The sequence below is a fragment of the Thamnophis elegans genome, chromosome 10, assembly GCF_009769535.1.
Source record: "Thamnophis elegans isolate rThaEle1 chromosome 10, rThaEle1.pri, whole genome shotgun sequence".
Lineage (NCBI taxonomy): Eukaryota > Metazoa > Chordata > Lepidosauria > Squamata > Colubridae > Thamnophis > Thamnophis elegans.
The window spans coordinates 22577494-22605407 of record NC_045550.1 but is presented as its reverse complement, the minus strand read 5'-3'; the positions used below and the strand labels follow the sequence as shown (position 1 = coordinate 22605407).

Genomic DNA, 27914 nt, shown 5'->3' with positions numbered 1-27914 from the left:
GCATGTGTGTGTGACCTCCCCATGCTCCCACTCCCCTCACGCATGCGTATGTGACCCCTGTGCCCCATTTTGGGCCTAGCAGGCCTCCCTGAAGCCTCCTGGGACCAAAAACAGGGTGTGGGAGAACACTGCACCCCCCCACGCTCCCCCTACCCCTCTGTCCATGCGCACGTGTTTCCCGCATGCACAGCAAAGCAGTGCTGGGTTCTGGATCCCATTACAACCGGTATGGTGCAACAGGGCCCGGCGTCCCCCACATGCATGTGCGCAGCATGCGCACATGCATCCTTACCTCCATGACGCCTCCGCAATGCTCCAGCTGCTTGGCGGAGCGTCGCACAGATGCCATAGGCTCTGTGCGCGGACGCACCGAAGCTCGGCGGGCGGGTGGGCCCTTTGGAGCACCCTACCGGAACAGTACCCGGTGCTCCTGGCAGGCACCGGTACGCCCGTACCAGGGCGTACCTCCTGCAACCCACCACTGCAGCAGAGACTTGACATTTCTAATCTTTTTGTTTCTCTCCAGCAAATGTCCTCTTGACATTTTTATATACATGTCCTTGCACTCACTGTGGTTGACAAAATGTGAGCTTCAGCAAGCCACAGCTAAGTGATAGAATCCTGAAGCTGAGTTATGAGAATTTAACCTGTGATGCAGCTGTTAGGGATATAAATACTGATACAAGTGATTCAGCACGATCTTCTTGACTGTCCTGTAGATCAACATTCCATCAGCAAGATTTCAGAAAGAGTGTTTACCAGCTCAAGGGACATCCAAGGTCACTAAACAGGCCAAAGAGAAATCTGAATCTGAATATTAAATCTAGAAGAATATATTTCATCTCGATTGAGATGGTAAAAAAATGTGCAAAATAGGAAGATGCAAATGTTAATGCAACTTTTGGGGGAAAAAGAAACTAGAACATAGAAACTAGAAAGAAATGAATCTGTGTTTTTTTTTACTTTCTTAGCAATAAATCGGCCTTTAATCCCATGTTGATGGTCCAAGGGAAGCAGGCTTATCATGAGAAAGATGCACCAGGAATGAATTTAAGCTATGGAATTTAAGCATCTTACAGAACTGTGACACAGAACATGAATATGTTTGGATATGTAAATGAAAAGAAAAATTGCAGAAGGGGAAATCAGCCATTGAGTGTAAGGCATTTTTTTTGCCCATATCTCTTTAAATTGAAATAGACATCTAGACTGATTTTAATTCAAAGAAGTCAGCTACCTCTTTCTCTGCTACATTTTAAAATGGTGATCATGCAATCACCAAATTTTCTCATTTCTCAACATATGACATTTTGGATAATCTTCTCAAAGATACTGTTTGTTTAATCCACACTTAGATTTTCAAGGCATAACAGCATCTTCCTACCCTTACTCAGCAATCTTATGCTGTTCCTTTAGCACAGTGGTTCCCAAAGTGGGCGGTACTGCCCCCTGGGGGCAGTGGGATGACTTAGGAGGGCGCTAAGAGCAAGGGTCTAGATCACTAGATGAACTATATGGTCCCTTCCAAGTCTGTCATGAGTTTGTAGGGTAGGAGGCAGGCAGCTGCCCAAGGCCATGGCTCTTATCACCAAGAAGTGGACAATGCCCCCCAAGCCCCATCCCTCCCTTTCCCGATGGCTCGCCTGGAGCGGTGGGTGCTGGGCTGGACGGCCAGCCGCAGCCCTTTCCCATGCAGTTCTGTCCCACAGATGCTGCCCCGTGTCGGCCATCCTGCTTCTTCACCCGATTTGTCTTTCTCTTCATTCACTCCATAACAAGCGGAGGATTGCGTAGCCTGGGCTCCGTCTCCTCCCACCGCCTCTCCTGGCCAGGGACCCGGACAAGCCTTGGCGCAGGGAGCAGGAGGGCCGGGGGGATGCGGTCCAAGGCTGACTTAGGATACGCTTCTCTTGGCCCCGAGTTCTCCACAACCCGCGGAGCCCGTTGGAACACGCGGCTTAACTAAAAAAGTTTTTAAATTGGATTTTGAATAAATGTGCAATTAATTGTTACAGTTTTGAATTTTACTGTTAATATCTTCCTTCCATTGTGCAAACCTCCCAGTCATATGACTCCCCAGCCACGCCCATCAAGCCACGCCCACAGAACCGGTAGTAAAAAAAATTGAATTCCACCACTGGGTGGGGGGCAACTGAGGATGAGTTTGTAGCACCAAGCGGCAGTGGACTGAAAAATTTGGGAACCACTGCTTTAGCATATTGTCACCCATTCCCTTAGAATGGAGTCATGCATACTAAATTATATTTTGAATCTAATCTGTGCATGTAGTGATTAAATAGAACAATGGGTGAAGAGTTTATTACAATTCAGAGCAGAAGTAGGTGAGAAATTAAATACAGTGATACCTTGGTATTTAACTACTTCAAAACTTGTTGAATTTGGTATTCAACACATTTTGACACGAAAATGTCCTGGTACTCACCATTTGTTTGGTACTTAACCTGCTGCAAAAGGAAGTAGGGGAGAGCTGCAGAAGGTAGATAGGAAGTCAGCCATACTAGGAAGGTCACTGCAAAAGGGACAAATAGGAAGTCCTTCCCAGCCAAAACAAAGAGTCATGCTAAGTCACATGGTTTCTTTGGTGCTTGTGCCTCCCAGAACCAATTAAGGACGAGGTACCACTGTAGTGATATAGTTACTTGCTTTTACAGTAACGTTCTGTCAAATTTCTGAAACTGCATTTTGATGCACACATTTATATCTTTAATGTGTGTACACAAGTGGTCCTCATTCATTGATTATTTGAACTAGTGACAGCACTAAACTGATTGGTCCTAGAAGTTTCAGCTGACAGCTTTCCCACCGTCACGTAGTCATGATCTGGGTGCTCAGCATCTCACTCCTTGCACCACAACCTGTATGATCCTCGTTTAATAACAATAATGGGGGAGTACCAGAACTGCCATTACTAAGCAGTGCAGTAACATGATGTCATACTTTATGACGTCAATGTTTAGCAATGGAAATCTTGGTCCCAATTATCATTGTTAAGCTAGGCTTACCTGTACAAGTGTTTATAAATCCCAGGAGTTTAGTCTTTTGATTATAGTCGTATATAAATATATTTAACACAAACCCATGCTACTTTATTGCAGACTTTACATCTATTTATAATCATTGCAATTTAATAACTGAAGAATATGGTTTTGCAGTACACAGATTAATTAAATAATTTCTTTTATTTAGATAGAAAGTTGTCTAGCAGTGCTGTGAAATTTAAACACTAAACATGTCTAAATATATATATGTGTGTGTGTGTGTGTGTGTGTGTGTCACATGTACATTTTTTGCAGCCTGCTGTTTAATGGGCCTATGTGAAGAAATATTTTTATATCACCAGGGTCAACCCTGTAGGAAGGGACACCATCAGCTTAAAATCAAAGCAATTCAGCATACTTTATTTGCACACTTTTTTCTGTTTTATGCATAGAATTCTAATGGTTTTCTATTGCATTTTATGAATGCTGTAAGAAACTCAAGGGCTTTGGTTTTAAAGTGAGATAGCAGTGCCAAACAACAAAAATAGAAATCCAGACTTCAGTCTTCACCATTTTTAATAGCAACAGAAAAAACATGAATGAAACAGAAAAAAGGCCATTCCCAGAGAACACTTTCATGCCATCATTCTTGCCACTGCCCAATCCCCCAGAAGCAGCTTCAAGCCATGTCTTTACAGCTGTAGACTTTGAAATGCTGAGGGAGAATGCAAAAGAACACCATTTGGTTCGGGACTCAACCCAAATCCCGCAGCTCCTGAAGAACAAAAACCACCCTCACTCTGCACAAAGTAGAAGAGCATAAATTGCTAATACCCACCTATCCACTTTTTAAATTCAGGCTATTGCATTTTCTGATCATAGGGGGGGGGGGGAAAGTGTTTGCTTTACTTTAAAACTGCCAAGCCACCTTTCCCTTCAAAGGACTAGTGAAATAATAGTGTGTGACTGAATGCCAGATGCTCAGAAGAAAAGTTCTTGCCAATTGGATGGTAAACCATCCACAAGCTATGGTTGCAAAAGAAAAAAAATAGGTTTTGCACTGGTTTCAGACATAAATGAGGATTTTTTTAAAAATGATTTGGCCCTCAAATAGAACCTACATTAAATTGCACTGGGGTTGTATTTTTTCTGAACTTCTGAAAACAATCTACGAAAATATTCAAGAACTACTCCAAAATTCAGGAAAATGCTGCTCTATAAATTAAAAAGTACACACAGAGAGTTTTTACCATAAGTAAGTATGCATGTACTGAACATATGTGTAGTAAGACAACATGAAAATCCAGATTCTTGCTCTGCTTAAAGAAAATGTTGTCTTGTACAGGACTGTACGTTGTCTGATCTTCCTTGTTAATCAGTAAACATGCTCTCAGACTGTGTGGATGTAAGCCAAGACTTTACATAAGGTGTCCCACTTGTTTTGTCAACATAATCTTTGGTCAACTGCTGCTATTTCTGATCTGGATGATTTGCTATCTGGAAGTCTGAAACCTTACCTGGATCCGTCTCAGCACTCCGTCTCAGTGCCAGTGATTGTCACTCCCAAAATTCCTGCCTAGCCATGCAGTACAAGTTTGGGGAAGGCTTAGTCAGAAGCTGAATCCTTGGAAGCTGCATTATATAACCTTATGTATGTTCCTTTCCAATGAGAAAATAGTTCCATATTGAAACGTATTTTCTGTCCTGAATGAAGAGGGACCATATCTTGGAAAATATAAAGGCCATGATAAATATAAGAAACTACATGCAACATTTAACAAGCTTATGAATGTCCCAGTATGGATTAGATGCTGCTGCTTCAAAAAATCAAAAGCAATGAATTTTGTGTCATTGTTATGGGAATATTTACTTAAAAAACATAATATATCTGTCATTTTATTTTATCCCAAAGGTGCTTTTTCAAAAGGCAACTGGACTTTCTGCTTTTTCTTTGAAGACATTTCGCTTCTCATCCAAGAAGATTGTTCAGCTCTTGGATAAGAAGCTAAATGTCTTCAAAGAAAAAGCAGAAAGTCCAGTTGCCTCTTGAAAAAAGCACATTTGTGACAACCATGACCTGGATGACTGAGAATCTCCATAGGCATTTCATTTTATGTATTATCTTCTCCATATAAAAGTTAAGAAAAAGGATGAGCATTTGACTCTGATTCTATCCAAATTTAATTAAAGCACACAAGGGGCTAAGACTGTCAAGATAGATATTAACCTGATTCTAGATATTCCATTACACACAATGCTGCATGTATGCTGACTACATTAACATAGGCTGGGGAGGGACAATTTTTTTTCAGCCTCAAAGGTCTTGTCTACAGAATTAGGGGATGGACAATTCTGTCAATTGCAGTTGAGCAGCTGCTCTAGCAACGGGCTTGCTTGTTTTATTTTACATAACAGGCAGAGGGGGAAAAAATCATGCAATTATGACAATCTGTATCACTACATATACAGAGTAATCCCAGCAGTAGCCTAATTTGTATTTCATATGGATAAGACTCGGTTGTAAATAGTAACGTATCTGGCACCCTCTAGTGAGCTTCCAAAGTAATGATGTTTGAGGAATTGTGAAAAAGAGTTCAATATGCTGAACAGTTGTTGAGGGAGACAGATTAATCTTTGTTAATCCATAATCTAGCATGGTTGACCACGCGTGACAGAATGTGGCTTCACTTCCCAACATTTGGCAATTGCACTATAAAGATGGTTTGGTGTCATGGCTGCATGTGTTCACATCCACTTTCCATAATGGAAGCTCGCTGCATGCTCACTGCGTGACTTTCGGCCAGTTTTTTAACTGTCAGCTCAGCTTGTCACAAGGTAGTTGTGGGGAATGTGGAAAAGAGTGATGTGATGTATTCCAGCTTTTGCTTCTGGAGTAATGGAGGAATATACTTTTAATAAATGTGTGAAATGTTACCAATGTTGTGAATGCATTGAAAATTAACTGGGAATAATTATGGAGAAGCCGAAGATTGGTAAAGCCAGTTGTTTCAATATTTAAAATTTGATATTTTACTGAAAGAATACAGAAAACTAGTGTAGATATCTGGCTTAGGCTCATTTCAGTTACTACATTCACCATCTCCATTATTTAGTTAAATATTAAAAGTATTGGTAATATGAAAAATCCCTAGGTTTTTTGTAGGCATGCACCTTGTACCTTGTGCTTATATGGCCAAAGCAGGCATGCAGGTTTAATATGATATCAAGTGGTTAGAATAAACAATCTAATGTTTCTATAAATGTGTAGATGGTATTAAATCTATGGTTTAAAAAATCCAAAGTAAATTCTGCTCAAATCTGGACGTGCATTCACTCTGGATGATAAGATGCATTCATGCAAAGAAGAAGAACGAATATCTAGATCTGTTAGTCTATCAAAAACTAAAATAACCAAGATCAAACTAGTAATCTGAGAATTTAAACAGTAGTAAAAAGTGCAGCCCATAGACCAATACTTTCCATTTAATGCCACTCAAATAAGTTTCTGGTCTGTGCTACATAAGAATTCTGGGAAATGCAGACCAAATCCAACAGGAGGCTGCTGTAGAAGCTATATGTGCGTGAACATACCATGGCATTTACTTTGAGCATTATATTATGTTGTAACCCAGGCCAATGTTCCACATTAACTTTGCTGAACTCTGAATGTTATGTTAGCTGCTTACAGCACCAGCCTATATGTGTGTAATGGAGGGGGGGGGGAGAGAACCAATTCAATGCAATTGTGGAATGTAGTTTAAGAGAAAGTCAGTAATTTAAAAAAGCCAAATAATTCACATTCTTTGACAATATTTTTTGTTACATACTGTATTTTTTGGAGTATAAGATGCACCTTTTCCCCCCAAAAGAGAGGGTGAAAATCTGGGTGCATCTTATACACTGAATACAGCATTTTTGGCCCCCTGAAACCCCGCCCCCTTCACAAAAATGCACGTGCAGAGGGTTTAGGAGGCCTGCAAAGTGCTCCTGGGGGCTGGGAAGGGCAAAAATGAGTGAAAAATGGGCCATTTTTGCTTGTTTTTGCGCCCCCCCTCCATGAACACTCTACAAGCCTCCTAAAGGCTACACATGCCCTTTGTTTTGGCATAAAATGGGCCCATTTTTGCAAAAGATGGGTTAGGTTAGGTTAGGTTAGGTTAAAGTTTATTTATATGCCGCCCTTTTCCCTGGGGGGACTCAGGGCGGCTCACAACTTAAAAGGGGGGGGAGGAAGACAAACTTTAACATATAAGACAATACATAATTAAAACACAACATTCATACCATTCGGGCGGGTTACAGTCTTAACCCCAGGCCTGACGGGATAGCCAGATTCTAAGGGCTGTGCGGAAGGCCTGGAGGGTGGTGAGGGTACGAATCTCCACGGGGAGATCGTTCCACAGGGTCGGAGCTGCCACCGAGAAGGCTCTCCTCCGCGTGGTTGCCAGTCGACATTGACCGGCAGATGGAACTCGGAGGAGGCCTAATCGATGAGATCTGATAGGTCGTGTGGAGGTAATTGGCAGTAGGCGGTCTCTCAAGTACCCAGATCCACTACCATGAAGGGCTTTATGGGTGACAAGTAGCACCTTGAAGCGTACCCGGAGATCGACAGGTAGCCAGTGCAGCTCGCGGAGGATAGGTGTTATGTGGGTGAAGCGAGGTGCACCCACAATCGCTCGCGCGGCCGCATTCTGGACTAGCTGAAGTCGCCGAATACTCTTCAAGGGCAGCCCCATGTAGAGCACATTGCAGTACTCCAGCCTAGAGGTCACAAGGGCACGAGTGACTGTTGTGAGAGCCTCCAGGTTCAGGTAGGGGCACAACTGGTGCACCAGGCGAACCTGGGCAAATGCCCCCCTGGTCACAGCTGACAAATGATGTTCGAAAGTCAGCTGTGGGTCCAGGAGGACTCCCAAGTTGCGGACCCTATCTGAGGGGTGTAGTGTTTGACCCCCCAGCCTGAGAGATGGAATACTTGCCAAATTGGTGGGAGGGAAACACAACAGCCACTCGGTCTTATCTGGGTTGAGCACGAGTTTGTTAGCCCTCATCCAGTCCCTAACAGCTTCAAGTCCCTGGTTCATCACTTCCACCGCTTCATTGAGTTGGCACGGGGCGGACAGATACAACTGGGTATCGTCCGCATACTGGTGGTATTTTATCCTGTGCCGCCAAATGATCTCGCCCAGCGGTTTCATGTAGATGTTGAAAAGTAGGGGGAACAGGACCGAACCCTGCGGCACCCCATATGTTAGGGGCCTAGGGGTCGATCTCTGCCCGCCAACTAACACCGACTGCGACCTGTCCGAGAGGTAAGAGGAGAACCACCGCAAAACAGTGCCTCCCACCCCCACCTCCCGCAGTCGTCGCAGAAGGATACCATGGTCGATGGTATCGAAAGCCGCTGAGAGGTCAAGGAGAACCAGGATGGAGGCGTAGCCTCCGTCCCTGGCTCTCCAGAGGTCATCGGTCAATGCGACCAAAGCGGTTTCTGTGCTGTAGCCAGGCCTGAAGCCGGACTGGAATGGGTCAAGATAGCTAGCTTCCTCCAAGGACCGCTGGAGCTGAAAGGCCACCACCTTCTCAACAACCTTCCCCACATAGGGGAGGTTGGAGACTGGACGATAATTGTTAAGAACGGCTGGATCCAAAGATGGTTTCTTCAGGAGGGGTCTCACCACCGCTGCTTTAAGTGCGGGGGGAAAGACCCCCTCCCGAAGGGAGGCGGTAACAACCGCCTGGATCCAGCCCCGTGTCACCTCCCTGCTGTTAGCAACCAGCCAGGAGGGGCACGGGTCCAGTACACATGTGGAGGCACTCACAGCTCTCATGGCCTTGTCCACGTCCCCAGGGGCAACATCCTGAAACTCAACCCAGGGGTGGTCTACCAGATTATCCCCTTGTGCCTCGGCTGGATCTGCAGAATCGGAGTCCAACTCCGACCGAAACCGAGCAACTTTGTCCGCTAAGAACTGGACGTAGTCCTCAGCCCTACCCTGCAGGGGATCCCCCGTGTCCCTCCTGTTTAGGAGGGAACGGGTTATCCTAAACAGGCGGCTGGGCGCGACTCAGCGGAGGCGATCAAGGTGGCAATATAAGCTCTTTTCGCAGTCCTAATTGCCCTGATGTATTCCTTGATGCATGATGTTAGAAGTGCTCAGCTCGATTCGGATTTGTTGGACCTCCATAGGTGCTCTAGGCGTCTCTTCCGGCGCTTCCTCTCCCGGAGTTCCTCGGTAAACCAAGGAGGCCTCCTGGATCCACTGCCTCGGAGCGGCCGTAGTGGCGCAATCCGGTCAAGAGACTCCGACGCTGCCGAGTTCCAGGCAGCAACCAGAGTCTCCACCGGACTGTGGGCGAGAGTATCAGGAATAACCCCAAGCTCCGTCTGGAACCTCAAGGGGTCCATAAGTCGCCTGGGGCGGAACTACCTGGTCGGTTCCTCCTCCCTACAGTGGAGGTTTGGTCTCCGAAAGTCAAGCCTCAGTAGGCAGTGGTCTGACCATGACAGGGGTATGATCTCACTACCCCTCAGACCAAGATCACAAGTCCACTGCTCCGAGAGAAATACGAGGTCGAGCGTGTGACCCGCTGAGTGGGTTGGGCCCCGAATTACCTGGGTCAAGCCCATGGCTGTCATGGAAGCCATGAACTCCTGCGCTCCATCAGAGTGTTCACCGAGCGAAGGCAAATTGAAATCCCCCAGAACCATAAGCCTGGGGAACTCAATTGCCAGCTCGGCTACCGACTCGAGGAGCGAGGGGAGGGCTGCTGCAACGCTGTTGGGAGGCAGGTACGTTAGCAGCACACCCACTTGACCCTTGAGGTCCAACTTCACCAGCAGGGACTCACACCCGACAAGCTCCGGAGCAGGGATCCTACGAGGTACTAGAGACTCTCGGATAACAATAGCCACACCTCCACCCCTTCTCTGGGCTCTCGGCTGATGGAGCACCTGAAAACCTTCTGGGCACATCTCTACGAGGGGGACTCCTCCCTCCGGGCCCAGCCAGGTTTCAGTAATACATGCCAGGTCTGCCCTCTCATCTAAAATTAAGTCCCGGACAAGGGGAGCCTTGTGAACTACAGACCTGGCATTTAGCAACAACAGCCTGAGACCGGGGTCCTGATTACTCGCGCCATCTGGCCTTGGAGTGGGACTCATAGGGCCGGAAGGAGGGATCTCTGTGACGTAGCGAGCCCTCCTTCCCCGGTAATGGCCAGCCCTAAAGTCCCCGCCATATCTGCCCCTCCCTGTTACGACCGTAATGCTCCGGCCCACTCCCGTGTCCGTGGTTCCCTCAACCACCCCTATGGCTCCTGCATTCCTCGACAGGCCCTCCGAATCAAACACACTCATTTGTTCACTCAGGCAATCCCCACGTAGTAATTAAAAACACATAAAATACAGCAATATAGTATAAAAAGGAATTAAACAAATTACAAAGTTAAAAAGTGTGGGCTCATTCAATCAAATACATACATACCACATGCACTCCTCATACCAGAATAATTGCGCAGTATTAAAAGATGTAAAAAATGTGCAAGTTCGGGTAAAGTCTGTAGATGGGTTCGCATAAAGTCCAGTCCGGTGGGTTCGCAGAAATATAAAGAGGGAGAAAGATTTTGTCTTCTCTCTTCTTGCGTGATAGATGGTAAAGGTGGTATAGATGGTATTGGGATAGAAGCTCCAAAGGGGCTAAGATGGAGTCTCTTAACAACAACGGGCGGCAATGATCGTACCAACCAGGACTAGATCGTGAGTCCAATGTCCAATGTCCAGTAGCCGTGAGTAAGGAACCATATGGTAAAGTCCCGTATGAGTAAGAGCAAACCAAGGGCCAGGGAGAAAAGGAGAGGCCGTGCTGTAAAAAAGGCCTAGGGGGTAGATTAAGGGGTCGTGGTAATGGCCGCAAGGCCAGCTGCCAGGTCTTATACCGCCCCATATCAAACCAACTACCCCTTTATAAGGTCAGCAACAGAGTCTAAAGAGATTCCAAGGAAAACAGGGCCAAAGATGTCGAAAACGCCAAAAACATCCAATAATATAATCCACCAGAGTAGAAAGGGAGGGGGGGGCGCCTAGAGAGACTGCAGCAGCCGGGAGAAAACCAGCTGCCTTGCCTCCTCCAGCATCGTTCGAATTACCCACCTCCTTTGAATAACAATAGTCCTCCGGAGACAGCTAAGCACCTGGGTCCTCCCAATCAGCAAAGGAAATAGGGCTAAAGCTAGGACCATAAAAGATCGTAAAACGCTGGTCCGAAGCTGCTTGTAGGTGACTAAAATGCCTAAGGCTGAAAAACGCCGAAGCAAAGCCTTTAGCACAGCGCCGCCATTCTGCCAGCCTAAACGAGCGCTCATTTTTTGCTTGTTTTTGCCCTCCCTCCAGCACCCAGGAGCACTTTGCAGGCCTCTCAAACTCTCTGCATGCCCCATTTTTCACAAAAAATGAGGTGTGCAGAGGGTTTGGGAAATCTGCAGAGTGTAAATACTTTTTTTTTAATTTACCTCTTCAAAATCTTGGTGCATCTTATACTCCATTGTGTCTTATTCTCCCAAAAATATGGTATTTCAATTTCTCCCTTCTTTATATTCCTTCATAAGAATCATAGACAAAATTAAGATGTGAACTAAAACACATTAAACTCAAAGAGGTTTACTCTTTATTAACCTTCATCTGAATAAACAATGTATTTTATAAATCAAGTGTGGATGTTATTTTGAATATTAGATATTGTTTTTCTATTATTATTAAATTTCTATACCACCCATCTCATTTAAATGATCCTGGATGGTTTAAAACAATATAATAAAATGATATAAAACATGAGAAATCACAATTAAAAACAAGCTTATAAAATTATATTATTATGTTACAATATGAAGAAAAATTAATAGGATTTAGAATAAACAATATATTGCATAGTCTTTCAAAACTGATGGTTGAGTACCACTATAACAATAGCAAACTTCTTCACTGTTAATTATTTTAAGTATTTTCAATAGCATAATTAAATATTTTTTGAAATTAAATATTTTTGATAGAAATAGAAAACTTGCATTCACTGACACTTAATGTCCACATTTATCCAAAATTTGTATATACTCAAACCATATTCATAAACATAATTATTATAATACCTCTATGACTCTTAATTAATGTTTTTCCAATGAATGACTTAGAGAAACTTTTCAATATTATTTAAGCGCTGCTTTGCTAGTCAAAGACTCCAATCTTTTAAAAATATCAAGCTTCAAAAGTACTACAGTTTAATCCTTTAGAAATTACACAGTGTGCAAAGTGGAAATGTGTTAAAGGTATGGGTAACTTATTGCTATCCAATACACTATACTAACTGTACAACATTGGTTCACATATAGCCTTCTATTATACATTCCTTAAATTATACTCTAGTTATATGCATATAGCTAGAGATAGGCCAGAGGAAAAAGTGTTCATCACTTTGAGTTTTGTTATGTAGATAAAAGCTGACCCACTTAGGAATCTAACAAATTGCTTAGACAAAAATATTACTTGCCTCAGCTTACTTCAGATGAAATATTTTATGGCTATTTGTGAAACTATGTTTGTAAAGTCATGTTTAGAAAAATCAAAATGTTTGTCTTTCATTTTAATTTTATTTCAAACTAGAAAAATACTGTACATGTCCTATTGGTAAAGAGACCTATTACACAGTTGAAAATGGGCTTCTTTCCAATCCAACCCAAATGTTCAAGGAATATGTATGGGATGAGTATAATACAAGGAAAATGTAATAGGAGACAGATATGTAACAATATCATTTGGCAAAATGGAAAATATAGTGGTTTTTGAATAGTTCTAAATTGTTAATTATTAATCCATATTTGGAGAGTTTTGTACAACATGGCAGAAAAGAGAAATAGAGAAAACAATGTGCCCAAAAAGTATGTCTAGGCTTATCCATCATGATCTCCTTAAGAGAATGTACAATAGAAAAATGGCATCTGTCATTTTTATGGCAGATGACTATGTTGCTTTTCTCACATTGCATCTTTCTAGAAAAAGGGTGGCGATATTCTGTCTTTCTTGAAGACAACATCTTTTTTTCTTGTGACAACATATTTTTTTCCCTGAAAATCATGATTCTTATTTTTTATTTCAAAATCTAAGGATCATGTGCAACAGTCTAGGTGGCCTTGCTTCTGAATATATAGGGAATATTCTATTCACTTAGAGTTGTTGGTGTTATATCATTCCCCCATGGCAAAAAATTCCCTCCTACTAATTCTACCTTGCAGCATCTCCAGTTTATTGGGAAAAAATGTTTTGAGTTCTAATATTGTTTCTGTTTTGAACCTAGCGGGTTCTATTGTTGTATCTCCTAATCTAAACTTATATTAACTTTACAGATTCACCTAAAGCAATTATTTGTCTTCTATTAGATTATTTGAGACTCAGAAAGTATTATTTCTCTATTACTTTTTCTTTCCAAGGTTCTCGCAAAGTAGCCTTTACTCTGTATTTTGGTACTTGAAGCACAACTCCAAATTTACCCTCTGGTTCAGGCAGTGTATCTCCCTCAGGAACACTGAGTGAGAATTTTTGCAAGATCCAGGATATAAAGAGAAACAGCTCCATCTTGGCCAGGGTTTCTCCCAGGCAAACACGGATACCAGCCCCAAAGGGGAGGAAACTGGGTGAGGGAGAGTAGATCCGGTTCCCATCCTCATCCAGAAAACGATCTGTGAGGCAAGAGCACAAACATTTTCTAAAAAACATGGCAAACTCAATAATGAAGAATAGGAGTAGTTGGCTAGACATTCCCAAATTTATAATTGAACAAGGATTCTTTAAGTACCGGTATCCAAAATACTGTATTACATTATCACTCATGGTGGCAGTCTAGGGAAAAGAAATGTGTATATACTGTAGTTGTTATAACTGTAGCAAGGAAAGGTCATATTGGAGGAAAAAATTCTGATGAGGAGGAACCTGAAGAAAGTTCTTTAGTAGGGTATTGGTTTGCAGAATGTGGCAGTGGGTAGAAAGGTAATACAAATTATATGTTTAAAAAGCAGCCCTTCATGACAATAAAAGAATTTTAATGGCAAGTCCTACTCATACACATAGAATAAGAATGGTGGGACACCCACCTGGGTTAAATTTCTCTGGCTCATCCCACTCTTTCTCATCATGGTGAATGGACCACAGGTTGATTACAACTTCAGTTCCCTTGGGGATATGATATTCCCCGATGCTGCAGGGGGAAAAAATTTCCTTTAATGAAAGTCCTCTTCCTCATCAACTCCCATTATTGGAAATGATCCTCCTCACCTTGTATCTGCCAGTGCCTCATGAGGGATAAGAAGTGGTGCAACCGGGCGAATACGCAGAACTTCACTAATGGTAGCCTCCAGGTAATTTAAATGCTGTCGATCAGCAAGTACAGGATGTCTATTAAAACCAACTTTCTGATCCAGTTCCTCTTGGATCTTCTGTTGTACCTGAAAAAATGAGGAAGATATTAAGCAAGTTAGTTTATGATAGCTGTGGAGGAATTGCCTTGTGACCTAGACAATGGTTCAACAATGGGAAGAAATCAGCTTGAGTATTTTAATGATAATGGAAATCATAAAACTCTGGAAACAGAAAATACTATTTGATTCCAAAACATTGTTTTCAGACAGGACCAAAGACAGTCTTGCTCAGCATACCTCAGGCCAATAATTCCACACTGGACTATTTAATTCACTTTAGGTGGCGTCTTCCCTGAAATAAATCCAGAAACTTCAGGCAGTGTAAAATGTATCAGAACAGATGATCTAGGCCTCCCAAAATGTTTTTTTATCAGCCTGAATTGCAGGAGTTCTATTGGCTTTCTGTAGTCTTTAGGATCAGTTTCAAGGTTTTACTATATATATAGAATGCTTCCATTCTCTGTCTATTGGCTCGTCACAAGAGACCATCATGACAGAAACCCAAGGCAACAGTAAAAATATTGGGTTTCTGTCGTGATGGTCTCTTGTGACGAGCCGATAGACAGAGAATCTGTCTCCCTCCCTCCCCCCTCTCTCAAACAGACACACGCAGAGAACTTCGATCCCTCTTTCATTCACTCACTCTCAAACACAAACACAGAAGTTGGATTGGATATATTTTCCAAAGGCTTGAAAGCAGCTCCTCTGCCATACCCCCCCTTCCCCTGCTGCCTTCCGATCAAATTTTTTGAATTCCTCCCCCCTCCCCACACGCACCTTTTCCAGCTGTTTCAGAGACGATTTCAACTCTGCTTCTCCCTCCCCTGCCCTGCCCTCCTCTCTTGAAAAGCCAGAGCTCTGTCAGACTGAGCTAGTTGCTCCCAGAGAACTCTAAAAAGCCTCTAAAAATGCCCTCTACAGAAGGCGAGAGAATACGTGCCTCATTTGCATAAGGAATTCTTTGCTTGTTAACCCTTGCTTAACTCTTAAAAGGAGAAAAATTCCTTATGCAAAAGAGGCCCCTAGTTCTCTGGCCTCCTCCTAGTTAATACTGAGAGCAGAACCAAGCCACTGTGACTTGAAATCTGGTAGCAACTACCCTGGCTTTAATTATTTTAAGAAAATTATTTAAAATCCTTTCCTTTCTCTGAGGAGACTGGTGAGGCCCTGCCTCCCTTGCCTCTAGTGACTGCACATCCCTGTATGTGTTGTATTTCTGCTGATAAATAAATAAAGGGAGACTAGTATAGATCTATTTCAAGCTATTTAGCTCTCATCAGCATATCATACCCTTACTGGGATTCGAACCTGGGCTGTATTACATATTAGGCAGATGTGTTAACACACATCTGCCTAATATGTTAGTAAGGGTATAGCTAGCTGATGAGAGCTAAATAGCTTGAAATAGATCTATACTAGTCTCCCTTTATTTATTTATCAGCACAAATACAACACAAATGTAACAAAGGCAATAGTAAAAATATTGGGTTTCTGTCGTGATGGACTCTTGTGACAAGCCGATTGACAGATAATGGAAGCTGTTAGCTTCCTCCCATAATTGGGGCATACCAGGGGTTGTGACACTAAATATATACCTTCCTCCCTGGCTTCTGCTGATAAGGAGGAGAACCTGTGGCTTAATGGCTAAGACGTCTGCCTAAGATGTAATAGAGCACAGGTTCTAATCCCAGTAAGGGTATGGCTAGCTGTTGAGAGCTAAATAGCTTGAAATAGATCTATACTAGTCTCCCTTTATTTATTTATCAGCACAAATACAACACACACATACACACACACACACACACACACAAATATATATATATATATATATATATATATATATATATATATATATATATATATATATATATATATATATATATATATATATATGTTTTCTGAGGTTTTCGCGGGTGTTAGTATGTAGGTCTCTAGTTGTTCGGGTTTTCTCCCGCGTAGAATTGGAGATGTCTTGGCGACGTTTCGACGAAGTCACATTCGTCATCTTCAGGCTGCTGCTGACTACTTCAGTACTCCAGTACTTCAGTACTTCCAGTACTCCTGGAAACACCAAACACCAAACCTGAAGTAGTCAGCAGCAGCCTGAAGATGACGAATGTGACTTCGTCGAAACGTCGCCAAGACATCTCCAATTCTATGCGGGAGAAAACCCGAACAACTAGAGACCTATATATATGAGCTGATGAGAGCTAAATAGCTTGAAATAGATCTATACTAGTCTCCCTTTATTTATTTATCAGCACAAATAAAAAAAACATATATATATATATATATATATATATATATATATATATATAAATAATAGAGGGGGACCACCATACCTTATTGATAGTCTTACACCAATTTCCTTTCCCTGCAAACTCAAATGCATGAGAAAGGTGCTCTAATTCTTCTATGGCACCAGTGAGATCGTGCAGGGTAAGTAGGTTCTGAGATTTGATCATTGCAAGAGTTTCTTTTTATTATTTAGGGTAGTGTTTAATATTAACTATGTTTTAGTATCAACTCTGTTTTAGTTATTATATGATTCCGTTTAAATTGTGAAGTACTTAGATGCATGTGTAATGAGATATTTTATAAAAATATGACTGAGCCCTGCTGGCGCAGTGGTTAGAATGCCATATTGCAGGCAAACTCTGCCCACAGCCTGGAGTTCAATCCTGAAAGAACTCAAGATTGACCCATCCTTCCATTCTTCCAAGGTTAGTAAAATAAGGACCTTATTGGGGGCAATGAGATTCTACATTGTAAACCATCCAGAGAGTATTGTAAAGCACTATAGGGCGATGTAAGTCTAAGTGCTCTTGCTGTTTCCATAAAAAATATGTCTAATTAAAATAAAAGAATTCCATTAATGACCTCTGCTAATGACAATGTCTAAATGTGAAGGGAAAGAATCAGTTTCTCTTAATTAAGGATCTCAGTTGAGGAACTCTTAGTGTAGATATCTGTTTCCTTTGTTCACATTACTCATAGTCAATACAATTCTTTCAGAGATCATAGGCAGGACAGGAGAAGCTGCTACCTCTGGGTAAGATAGGAGATAGAGCACAATCCATTTCAACACAGTTGTTGTAGTCTCCACACCAGCTCCAAAAACATCAGCCACTGTCATGAGTAGGTAGTCATCTGTTAGTTCTTGTTCACAAAATATATGTTTATTGTTGTTCTCCATGTTCAATTTGGCCCTCAGAAGTGCATCCATTAGATCATTAACAGAATCACTGCTGAACATTTCCTGGAAGCGAAAAATGAGAATTGATAGTGGTTATGATTGAAGAACACTACAAGGAAGATTACTTAGTGGATTAGGCCTGCCATACTAGAGCATTTCCAATATGTATTTGTATGTTGAGTTTTTATCACACTTTTCTTCCAAGAGCTCAAGGTAGCATGCATAGCACATTATTTGTGGGGCAAACCAGTGGCTTCTCTTGCCTGGCCCCCACCTCAGCCAGCATTGGTTCCTTCCCTTCTTTGTTCCAGAGAGACTCTTACTCAGGGGAGAGAAGAGACTTCAATTCAACCCAGAATTATGTCTGCTTATTTGAATAACTCCACCTACTATTTCTATAAATGATTTAATTTCCACAAGTTCTGCCATTTTTTAAAGCTAAAAAGCTCATAGTAGATTAAAATTGCTTAAAAGATGAGATTGAGAACAGACTGATTGGTCAAAATTTATGCCATGAACATAATTGTTTTACATTTACAAAACAGCCACTGTTTTAATTATATGAAGAACATATAGCTGATATTGAATGAAAAAGTTAGAACATAAATGGTTCAAATAAATAAAGTATTTAATATTTCTCTTTGGCATTACTAGGGATCTTTATGGGAACAGAGCTGAGGCCACATGATAACTTTGATGCTACTAATAAAATCTAGTTTTTGTGATCCACCATTATAAGGGATAGTATGATTAGCCCATAAATTATTTGAGTGTAGACACTTACTTTATGTTTCTCAAACTTCTGGTATAAGAGCTTGTCCCTCATTTCAATACATTTCTTCAGCAAAGCCAAATCTTTATTTGGGAAATACTGTTGTGGGCAGAGAAACAGCAATAATCACAATCTCTATCTTAATTGTGATGATAGATAGATAGATAGATAGATAGATAGATAGATAGATAGATAGATAGAGAGAGAGATAGAGATAGAGATAGAGATAGAGATAGAGATAGAGATAGAGATAGAGATAGAGATAGAGATAGAGATAGAGATAGAGATAGAGATATATTTTAAGAAAAAGTATCTGAAGAAAATTAATTCTGGAACTTTCATTTATGTTATTTATCTGATTTAGGTAAATTTGACATTCCTGTCCACCCTTTAGAAGTTGCAGGTTAGGCATTACCTGAAGGAGTTGTTTCATTTTTAACAGCTCCAGACCCTTGGCTGCGTTAAGCTGTCTAAACAGCATCCATCAACTGTTTGACAGTTTGATTACCTCTCCTTCGGGCATAGGAGGAGAGGTGAGAAGCTGTGTTTGGGAAGGACTCCATTCAACCTCCCCCAGAACATAAATCTGGGGGTGGAAGGTGTGAGCCACCCTATAACTCAGTGAATTCTCCATGCCAAGGACTTTTTCTGCTTTTTTGCAGAACGAAGATATACGTCCACCCTCAGCTCAATGATTGATTTATAACTGATTCCAACATGGGCATACAGATATCGGAGAACTTCTAATTTATGTATTACAGACTTTAACTCCATTTTTTAAAAAAAATCCTTCTGATAAACTATCTGGCAGAAAGACAAAGACAAAGATGGCGCCGAACAGCTTTGTAGGCATGGTTATGCTGTGATTTTACAGATTTTCACGGAGCTTAGACCACCTAAAGATCATTAAATCAGTAGTGATTTATTACTAAACTACATAGTAATTACTGGAACAAGCGGCTTGCCTGGATTTAGTAACTGGGTGTAGGAGAAGATTAATTCAGAAATGGCCTCTAAGCAAAAAATCAACGCGTCGAAGAGCGCTGGCAGTTCACCTGCTCCGGCGTCTAAATTACAGTCAGTACTCCCCCCCCCCAATCCCCTCCTACTCCTGCTGGGGAACCTTTGACTCGAGAAATACTGCAAAAAGAATTAAGTGAGGCTTTAACTGAGGCTTTAAAAAACCATGCAGCTGTGATGGAAATTAAAATACAGGAAAAGATATCTGTTGCTTTTAAGGAATTGTCAGAAGAAGTTATGAATTCGGTCCAGATTCGTAATCAATAAATTAGAGACGATATTTTAGAGGCTTTTAAATACTTATCGGGCTATGTATCAGGAATTGAGGATAAATTGGAAGATCTTAGTGATTCCAATATTAACCTGGTAACGAAAATGTATGTGGTCCAACGCAAGGTTGATGATGCAGAAAATGAAATTATAATGTTGCAGTACAGACATGGAATTTGCTTTAAGGATAAAGGGTCTTAAAGAGAAAAACCAAGAAAATCTGAAGCAGATCTTCTCAGAAGCTTTTGATCAATTGATGGGATGATCAGGAGGGGATTTCGACTGGCAGATTGACAAGATATATCGTTTAAAAAAAGGATAAAGTTTACCCCTCAGTTATTCTTGTTAGATATAACTACTGATTGTACTGTTATAGAGACTAACTTGATTTTGTATTTAATAACAGCAGCAAGACTGTTGGTGGCGCAATACTGGAAGAAGGAAAATTTGCCTACTATTCAAGAATGGACATTAAAAGTAACAAACTTAGCAGAGATGGCTGAAATATCAGCATATCTCAAGGACCACTCAAATGAGAAATATAAACTGGAGTGGAGAAGATGGATTGACTATATTCAAAATAAATACGGGAGTAAGAAATTCCAGATAGTTTATGATTGAAGAAGCAAGGAATGATATAATCTGTTTAGAGTTAGCCTAACAAAAGAGGAGTTAGAGCTCAAATGAAAGATGATACTAACTTTCTCTAAGTTTATTTTAGAACATCTTTGTTAAAGATTTATACCCTGTATTTGTTCTGGGAAGTCGGGGGGGGAGGTTGGGGGGGTTCGGGTGGGGAGGTTGGGGGAGGGAAGGTAAATATTTGTAAAAGCTTTTTTTCCCCAAAAATTTTCAATAAAAAAGAAAAAGTTGCAGGTTAGAAAAATATCATTACTATCTTTGAAATGTTGGCTTCAGGGAAAAATGAATTTTGTTTCTCACCTTCTTCAAATCTCTCACCTGAAGCCATGAGAAAATATCCACCATGCCCTGCTTAGCCACAGTGTCCACAATGCCTTGGCTGTATTGGAGCATGGCCTCAAACTCAGGATCTCCAGGCTGGTAGGATGTATTAAAACAAAGGGAACACACTACATTTGTAACAGCACGTGTTAGTTCAGGCCCCATGTCCAAAGATGAATTCTCTGTAGCATTCAAAGTTGCACACAGAAAAGTTGCTTGTTGAGAGACTGGAAGAAAAGCACAAGAGAGCAAATCTATGCAAGAAGAAAGAATTATTTTAGAAACAGGAAGAATGGAGACAGGAATTAGGGAAAAATAGAAATATTTTAACCCGGGACACATACCTGTAGATAGGTCCCCCAGATAACATTGTGATATCTTCCGCTTGATTGATTTTTCATTGTGGACAAATCAATCACTTCCAATCTTAATGCCCCACATATAATAAAGGCGAACTATAGCAAGGTTATGTTTATATGACATAGTGTACAACAAATGAACCAAACATACTTAACTTTATGTGTCATTTTTTTTCTTTTTACTACCCTTTAATCCCTTTGTTTCGGGGTGGAGTCGGGGCAACTGAGTGGAGCTGAGCATTTACTGGCCCTATGCCCATGCAGAGTTCTCTTTGGCCCCTGATAAACATCTGCCACTGCCTAGGATTGAACTCTCAACCTTCCAAGTGAGAGAGGAGTGTCTTCACCTCTAGGGCACACTGCTGCTCTAATTTTATGTGTCATATGAACTCCCAAAATTGAATTAAATAAACCATTATTAAATTACAAAAAGGTATGCCATGTAGCCTCAAACAATTGATGGTCATTAAGTTCTATTGAACTATATTCTGCCTTACACAATGTAGCAGGGCTATATGAAAATAACTTACAATATTCCTAAGCCTTTGCTTAAAATTACTTTTCAGGACTGATGCAAAGATTAAAAAAAACTTGTGAAGTACTTTAATAATCAATATTTTGGCTATGTCCTTATTTAATAATTGCACCTTACTCTATGTATGGCCTATTGTCAAAATTTTATTTATTTACTTATTCCATTTTGATGCCACCAAGTTCAAATGAGCACAGGTTGATGCTTATACTGAAATATTGATTATCAGATGCTTAACAAACACAATTTATGGTGTTTAAAATCCTAAATATCATAGGTCAGATTACGTACCATAAATCACTGCTTCTTCTACTGCAAACTCTGAATCAATAAGATGTACAGGAGAATTCCTTAAAGAATCCTCACTGCTAGAGGCCTGTATATATGGCATATTGGTGAAACCTGAGTCTTGCCACCCTTTGTTATGGTATGGTATGGCTTTGCCATTTTCCAGGATAAAGTAACTTCATCCCATTTTCTTCCTTCCTTCCTTTCTTGTGGAATTTTCATTCAGTAGTCAGAAAAAATACTCTAATTTTAATGCACTTGGAAAATCTTGGAGTTCTACAAAATCGGTCAATACCTTAATCTTCTGTATTCTGTACCATATATATCCAATCCTCAAGACAATTTAATTTGGTATTAAAGTTAGTCCTCGACTTGCAATCACAATAGTTAGTCCTCGACTTGCAATCACAATAGAGCCCAGAATTTATGTTGCTAAGTGAGAAATTTGTTAAGTGAGTTTAGTCCCATTTCCTTTTATTCTTGTTAAACAAGAATATTCATATAAGCAAAGTGATCATATCAATGTCATAATTCTTACCTGAAATAAATAAAAGTTTGGATCAAAACCATGATATCCATTCTACTCAAGAACAACTGTTATCCCAGAATAAACTAACTACCAAAGTTACAAGATGCAGACAATTTTAAACTAAACGTAGTTACTTTCTTTGCTCATGTTTCAGATTATTATTGATTAGATTTTTTCAGGTAGCTATAAGTTTATATGACTAAACATTTGTTAGATGTTTGTTAAACATTTGTTATAAGTTTTTAGTTTTTCCAGTTTTTTTAATCTACCTATCTTTTACACTTAAATATCTGTCCTGGATGCATACCATATTCTTATGCAGTTTAGGTTGTTCTTCATGCAAATGATATTAATAAACAGCCTTTATTAAGGTACATGCACTGTGATAATGATGTATAAAGTTTCCAGGATGGGAACATTGGCTTTAAAACAAAACACTCAATAGGTAGCAAACTGGTGTTTAAGCCTGTATTATAACATTTAAATCAGAGGTGTCCAAAGGATAGGTTTAAAAAAAGTCAAGATAGTGGCCACAATTGCATGGTTTCAGCATCATCTTGACTTTTTAAATCTAACCTGCAGGTGCCCTTGATTTAAATAATATGTTCCTTCACCTGAGAAGAGTAGGTTCAACTAATCTTTGTTTACAAATACATTGCTAGTGTTTCTCTTCCTAGCTTGGATCTCCTTCACTACTATTTGTGGGCAACTCACTAGTTTTCTCCAGAGCCTCAGATCCTTCACCAAACAGAGAAAGGGAAGAATGTACTATCTTGCGCTGAAATTTCCACATTGGGCTATAAGTAGCAAAGGCAATGTCTTTTCCATTCCGGGTCAACAAGTCTGTAGTAACCTAGGAGGAGGCAGAGGAAGAGGAGAAATAACTGAGTTTGCATCAGAACACCTTTTAATACATTCAGTGAGATTAGCATTTGGTTGACATTTGGAAGGAAGAAAAACACACACATATACAGTATACCACTTCCCCAATGATCTCATTGATGCCTTGGGTGATTACTTGTGCATTTAATTCATTCACTGGCAATGGTCTTAAAAGACATTTACAGAAAGCAATAGTTAAGGAGCTTTTTGCTCAGATAAGAGAGGATGGGCAATGGGAGGGATGTATAAAGTTATGCCAAATTTAAAGAATACAGAAAAATGCTTACCCATGTCCTTTGCAATATTGGAACATGGTTTCATTGAATAAAGCTGAATCAAAGGCTACTTTGGAGTGAGTGGTTAAGACATGAGGCTAGAAACCAGAAAATTACGAGTTCTAATTCTACCATAAACTTTCAGAAAGCCAATTGGGTGATCTTGAACTAATCATTTTCTCTCAGCCCTAAGAAGCAGACTAAGAGCTGGGGTGGCATAGTGGTTAGAGTGCAATACTGCGGGCTACTTCTGCTGATCACAGGCTGCCTGCAGTTTGGCAGATCGAATCTCACCAGGCTCAAGGTTGACTCAGCCTTCCATCTTTCTGAAGTCAGTAAAATGAGGATCCAGATTATTGGGGGCAATAGGCTGACTCTGTAAACCGCGTAGAGAGGACTGTAAAGCACTATGAAGTGGTATATAAGTCCAAATGCTACTGCTATGGCAAACCACTTCCAAACTCTTGCCAGGAAAACTGCCAGAATACTCCAGGCAGTCACCAGGAATCAACATTGACTGAAAGGGACAAAAAAAAGGTGGGGGGATGCTGAAGATACACAGAATGAAGCACTTCTTCACATAATGCAGCACATTATAGGATTTTGTTCCCTTTGTTGATCTGATGGTAACCATAAAATAAGATGGATTTAAAAGACAGAGAAATTAATGAAAACTATTTCAATGTGCTATTTCCAAGATAAGAGCGAAGGATAGAATGTGAATTGAAAAGTCAAGAATCTGATGCCTCTTCTGTTCTTAACTTTGTGGGAGTTATGGAAAAATATATAATCTCTGCAGTCCAAATTTATAAACTCAGATGCAAATATATTACCTCAGTGAAAGCTAGCATAGAAGTAATAAGAGCAATATCTTTCCTGGTGGAATTTGAACTACATGTGCCGTACACCATTATGAACTTTTGGAGAAATGGCCAGGTATTAAATAAATAAACGATAAATGGGAGTGAAACCATCTTCAATATGAAGTATTTTGATCTGAGGCTTAACTATAGTTGATTTTCTGAATAGGATAATCTCCGAGCAAGGAAAAATATTGGGTTTAATTCTTTAGAGAGAGCAGGTAAGCATTTCAAACTATATGTCTCTTCACACTACTTTTTCCATAAATATGTCTAAATGGGGATGGAGGACTTATGCATATCCAAGTGATGCATTTGAATGGCTCATAAAAAGAATTCTAAATCACACAGTTGAAAGAACAATATGTCTTAATAGCAACTGTATTTTCAGAATTCATTTCTTAAAGTAAATTATGCAGTCATGTAATATATTTTATAAAAACAATTACTTTAAATATATAAAGTGATGCAAGTAAACAGCAAAAGAGACTGAAGAATACTTTCAAATAATAAGCTCATAATAAAATGATACCTGTATTAATTTATTACTTTGTTCCCAGTGCATTTTGGGAGCTTCCTCAGCTGAATATTCATTTCTAAAGTTTCCCAATAAATTATCCGCACAACCTTATCTAAGAAATTGAAATCAACTGAAATATGTTTATTGGATATTGTAACTGTAATTCAAGATGGCAACCCTTCCTTTTTCCCACAACAACCCTGAGAAATGGATTGGTTTGAGAGAAACTAACGGGCTCAAACTCACTTGGTCAGCTTTCTTGCCTAAGGCAGGACTGTAACTCATAGTCTCCTGTTTTCTATACCCCGGCATTGACTGAAGCTGCATCAAGAGCCAGAAATTAATTCCTAGTCAAGATTAGATATTAACGTGGATAGTTTGCTTACCATTCGAGGTCTCCCAGCAAAGATCTTCCCCTTCTTAAGTAGCACTTCCTTGGCATGAAGGTAATCGTTGATCACTACTGTGTAATGGGAACCCATGTATAGGGAGAAGACACTACCGTATTTTTGCTGCAGACTGCAAAATAAGAGATGGGGCTGCTTGGAGCCACCTAAATGCAACAGGCTGCCAATGATTGGCAGGGAGGGAAGGCTCCTGGGATAGTTGAGCTTGGAGTCCAGCTTCCCTCTTGCTACTCTCCAGAAGAACAAGACAGCCAGCGTTAGGAACAAGACAATCAAGAGAATCATCATTGTCTCTCAGTTACCTAGAGAATTGGTGTGCGGTCCAGAAAAAAAGAAGCAAACTGAAGGAGTCTCTTTGCATTAGCCTACATGTGGACTTTTATAAGGGGTCCTAGCGACATCACCTTGCCTTGATGCTGGTTAATCTTTAGCAGATAATATAATCTGGAGCGATTAGCCTTGCTTCCTGCCAAGAAATCAAGAGCAAGCTGCATCTCATTTGAACTGACCCGAACTAAACAAACCATAAAAATGTGTGTCCTTGCAAGAAATACAAGAGGTTTTTTAAAAACTTTTCTTGTACAATATTACCATCTATACTCTATATTTTTAAAAAGATCCTCAATATGCCTAAAACTCCTCAGGATAACAACAATAATAGTATTAACAATAAAAAGAACAAAAACAGAGTGAAGCAAATAGATACAATAATACAGTGGCAACTAGCAACATAAACGGCATGACAATACAGATATCCTCTGTTTATGATCATTTCTTTAATGACTATTATAAGTTCTAGCATGTTGAAAAAAGTAACTTACGATCAATCCTTGCACTTATGATCATCATAACACCCCCATAGTCACATGTTCAAAATTCAGGTGCTGGTAACTGGCATATACCATATTTTTCGGCGTATAAGATGCACCGGAGTATAAGACACACTAAACTTTTGAAGAAGCAAATTAAAAAAAAAGTAGGTAGGTAGACGGATAGAGAGGGAGAGAAAGAGAGAGAAATACAGTAGGTAGGTAGAGAAAGAGAGTAGGTAGGTAGGTAGATAGGTAGATAGGTAGGTAGATAAAGGGATAGAGAGAGAAATACAATAGATAGGTAGGGAGAGAGAGAGTAGGTAGGTAGGTAGGTAGATAGAGAGATAGATAGATAGATAGATAGATAGATAGATAGATAGATAGATAGATAGATAGATAGATAGATGATAGATAGATAGATAGATAAATAGAAACACAGAGAAAGAAATACAATAGGTAGGTAGGTAGATGTTTCCAGGTGTATTTATCCATGTGCTGGAGAAGGAAATCGCTGGCAAGCTGCCGCACCTAAGAGTTTGTTTCTGCTGGCACAGCATTTGATCAATGTAATTCTCGTCAATCAGTTAAAGAGCTTTCCAAAAGGTAAAAAAAAAGTTTTTTGCACTCTGCAAACCTCCCAAAAATGCCCCGGTTTTCGGGAAATGGGCCCATTTTTTTTAAAAAAAAGGCATGAATAGCCTTGGGGGGAACTTGAAGAGTGCTCCTGGGGCAGTGGGGGGAGCAAAAACGAGCAAAAGATGTCCGTTTTTCACAAAAATGGGCTCTTTTTTGTCAAAAAAATTGCATGCATAGCCTTATGGAAGCTTATAGAGTGCTGCTTGGGGCTGGGGGGCAAAAACGGCCCGTTTTTGCTCATTTGTGCCCTCCCCAGGCCCCAGGAGCTCTCTGAAAGCCTTCATAAGGCTATGCACGGCCATTTTGATGAAGGGGCAGGGCTTTGGGAGGCCAAAAATGTATAAGACGCACACAGATTTTCAGCCTCTTTTTTGAGGAAAAAAGGTGCGTCTTATACTCCGAAACGTATTTACAACGATTGTAGAGTCCTGGGGTCACCTGATCACCATTTATAACTTTCCCAGAATGGAGCATTGCCCATCTCCTGTTCATCCATCTTCTGTTATGTAGAAGGAAGTAAAAGAGACCCTTTTCCACCTCCTTTGCCTGATTTCTCTTCTTCAGGAAGAGCAGCTTCACCCATCTGGTTTCTGTTCAGAACATGGACAAATGTAGCAGTAAAAAAAATCCTCAATAATCAGAAAGAGCAGATTTTGGTTAAAGGCATCTACTATGATGGCAAGAAACGTTGCTTGACATTCAAAGCTGTTTGATTTCTAGCAAGCCATAGTGTAGTTCTTGTAGATACTAGATGGAAGACTAGAGTTTTATTTACAGGTAATCCTTGGCTTATGACCACAATTGAGCCCAAAATTTCTGTTGCTAAGCAAGACAGTTGAAAAGTGAGTTTTGTCCCATTTTACAACCTTTCTTGCCAGTTGTTAAGTGAATCACTGCAGTTGTTAATTTAGTAACACAATTGTTAAGTGAATCTGGCTTCCCCATTGACTTTGCTAGTCAGAAGGTTGCAGTCGGTGATTACATGATGCTGGGACACTGCAACCTTCATAAATACATGCCAGTTGCCAAGTTTCTGAATTTTGCTCATGTGACCATGGGGCTGCTGCAATGGTCATAAGTCTGAAAAATAGTTATATGACACTTTTTTCATGCTGTTGTAATTTCAAA

At 40.5% G+C, this 27914-nt stretch overlaps 1 protein-coding gene across 1 annotated transcript; it reads right to left on the bottom strand.

Annotated features, from left to right (window-relative positions):
- Positions 1 to 12420: 12420 nt before the first annotated feature.
- LOC116513627 (steroid 17-alpha-hydroxylase/17,20 lyase) lies at positions 12421 to 25626 on the bottom strand. Its single transcript, XM_032224786.1, has 8 exons — positions 25318 to 25626; positions 23109 to 23247; positions 20684 to 20913; positions 18446 to 18532; positions 17512 to 17724; positions 14323 to 14492; positions 14142 to 14245; positions 12421 to 13730 (listed from the first exon to the last, which is right to left on the bottom strand). The coding sequence occupies exons 1-8, from the start codon at positions 25624 to 25626 to the stop codon at positions 13453 to 13455; spliced, it is 1530 nt and encodes a 509-aa protein (XP_032080677.1). The 3' UTR covers positions 12421 to 13452.
- Between the last annotated feature and the right edge of the window lie 2288 nt (positions 25627 to 27914).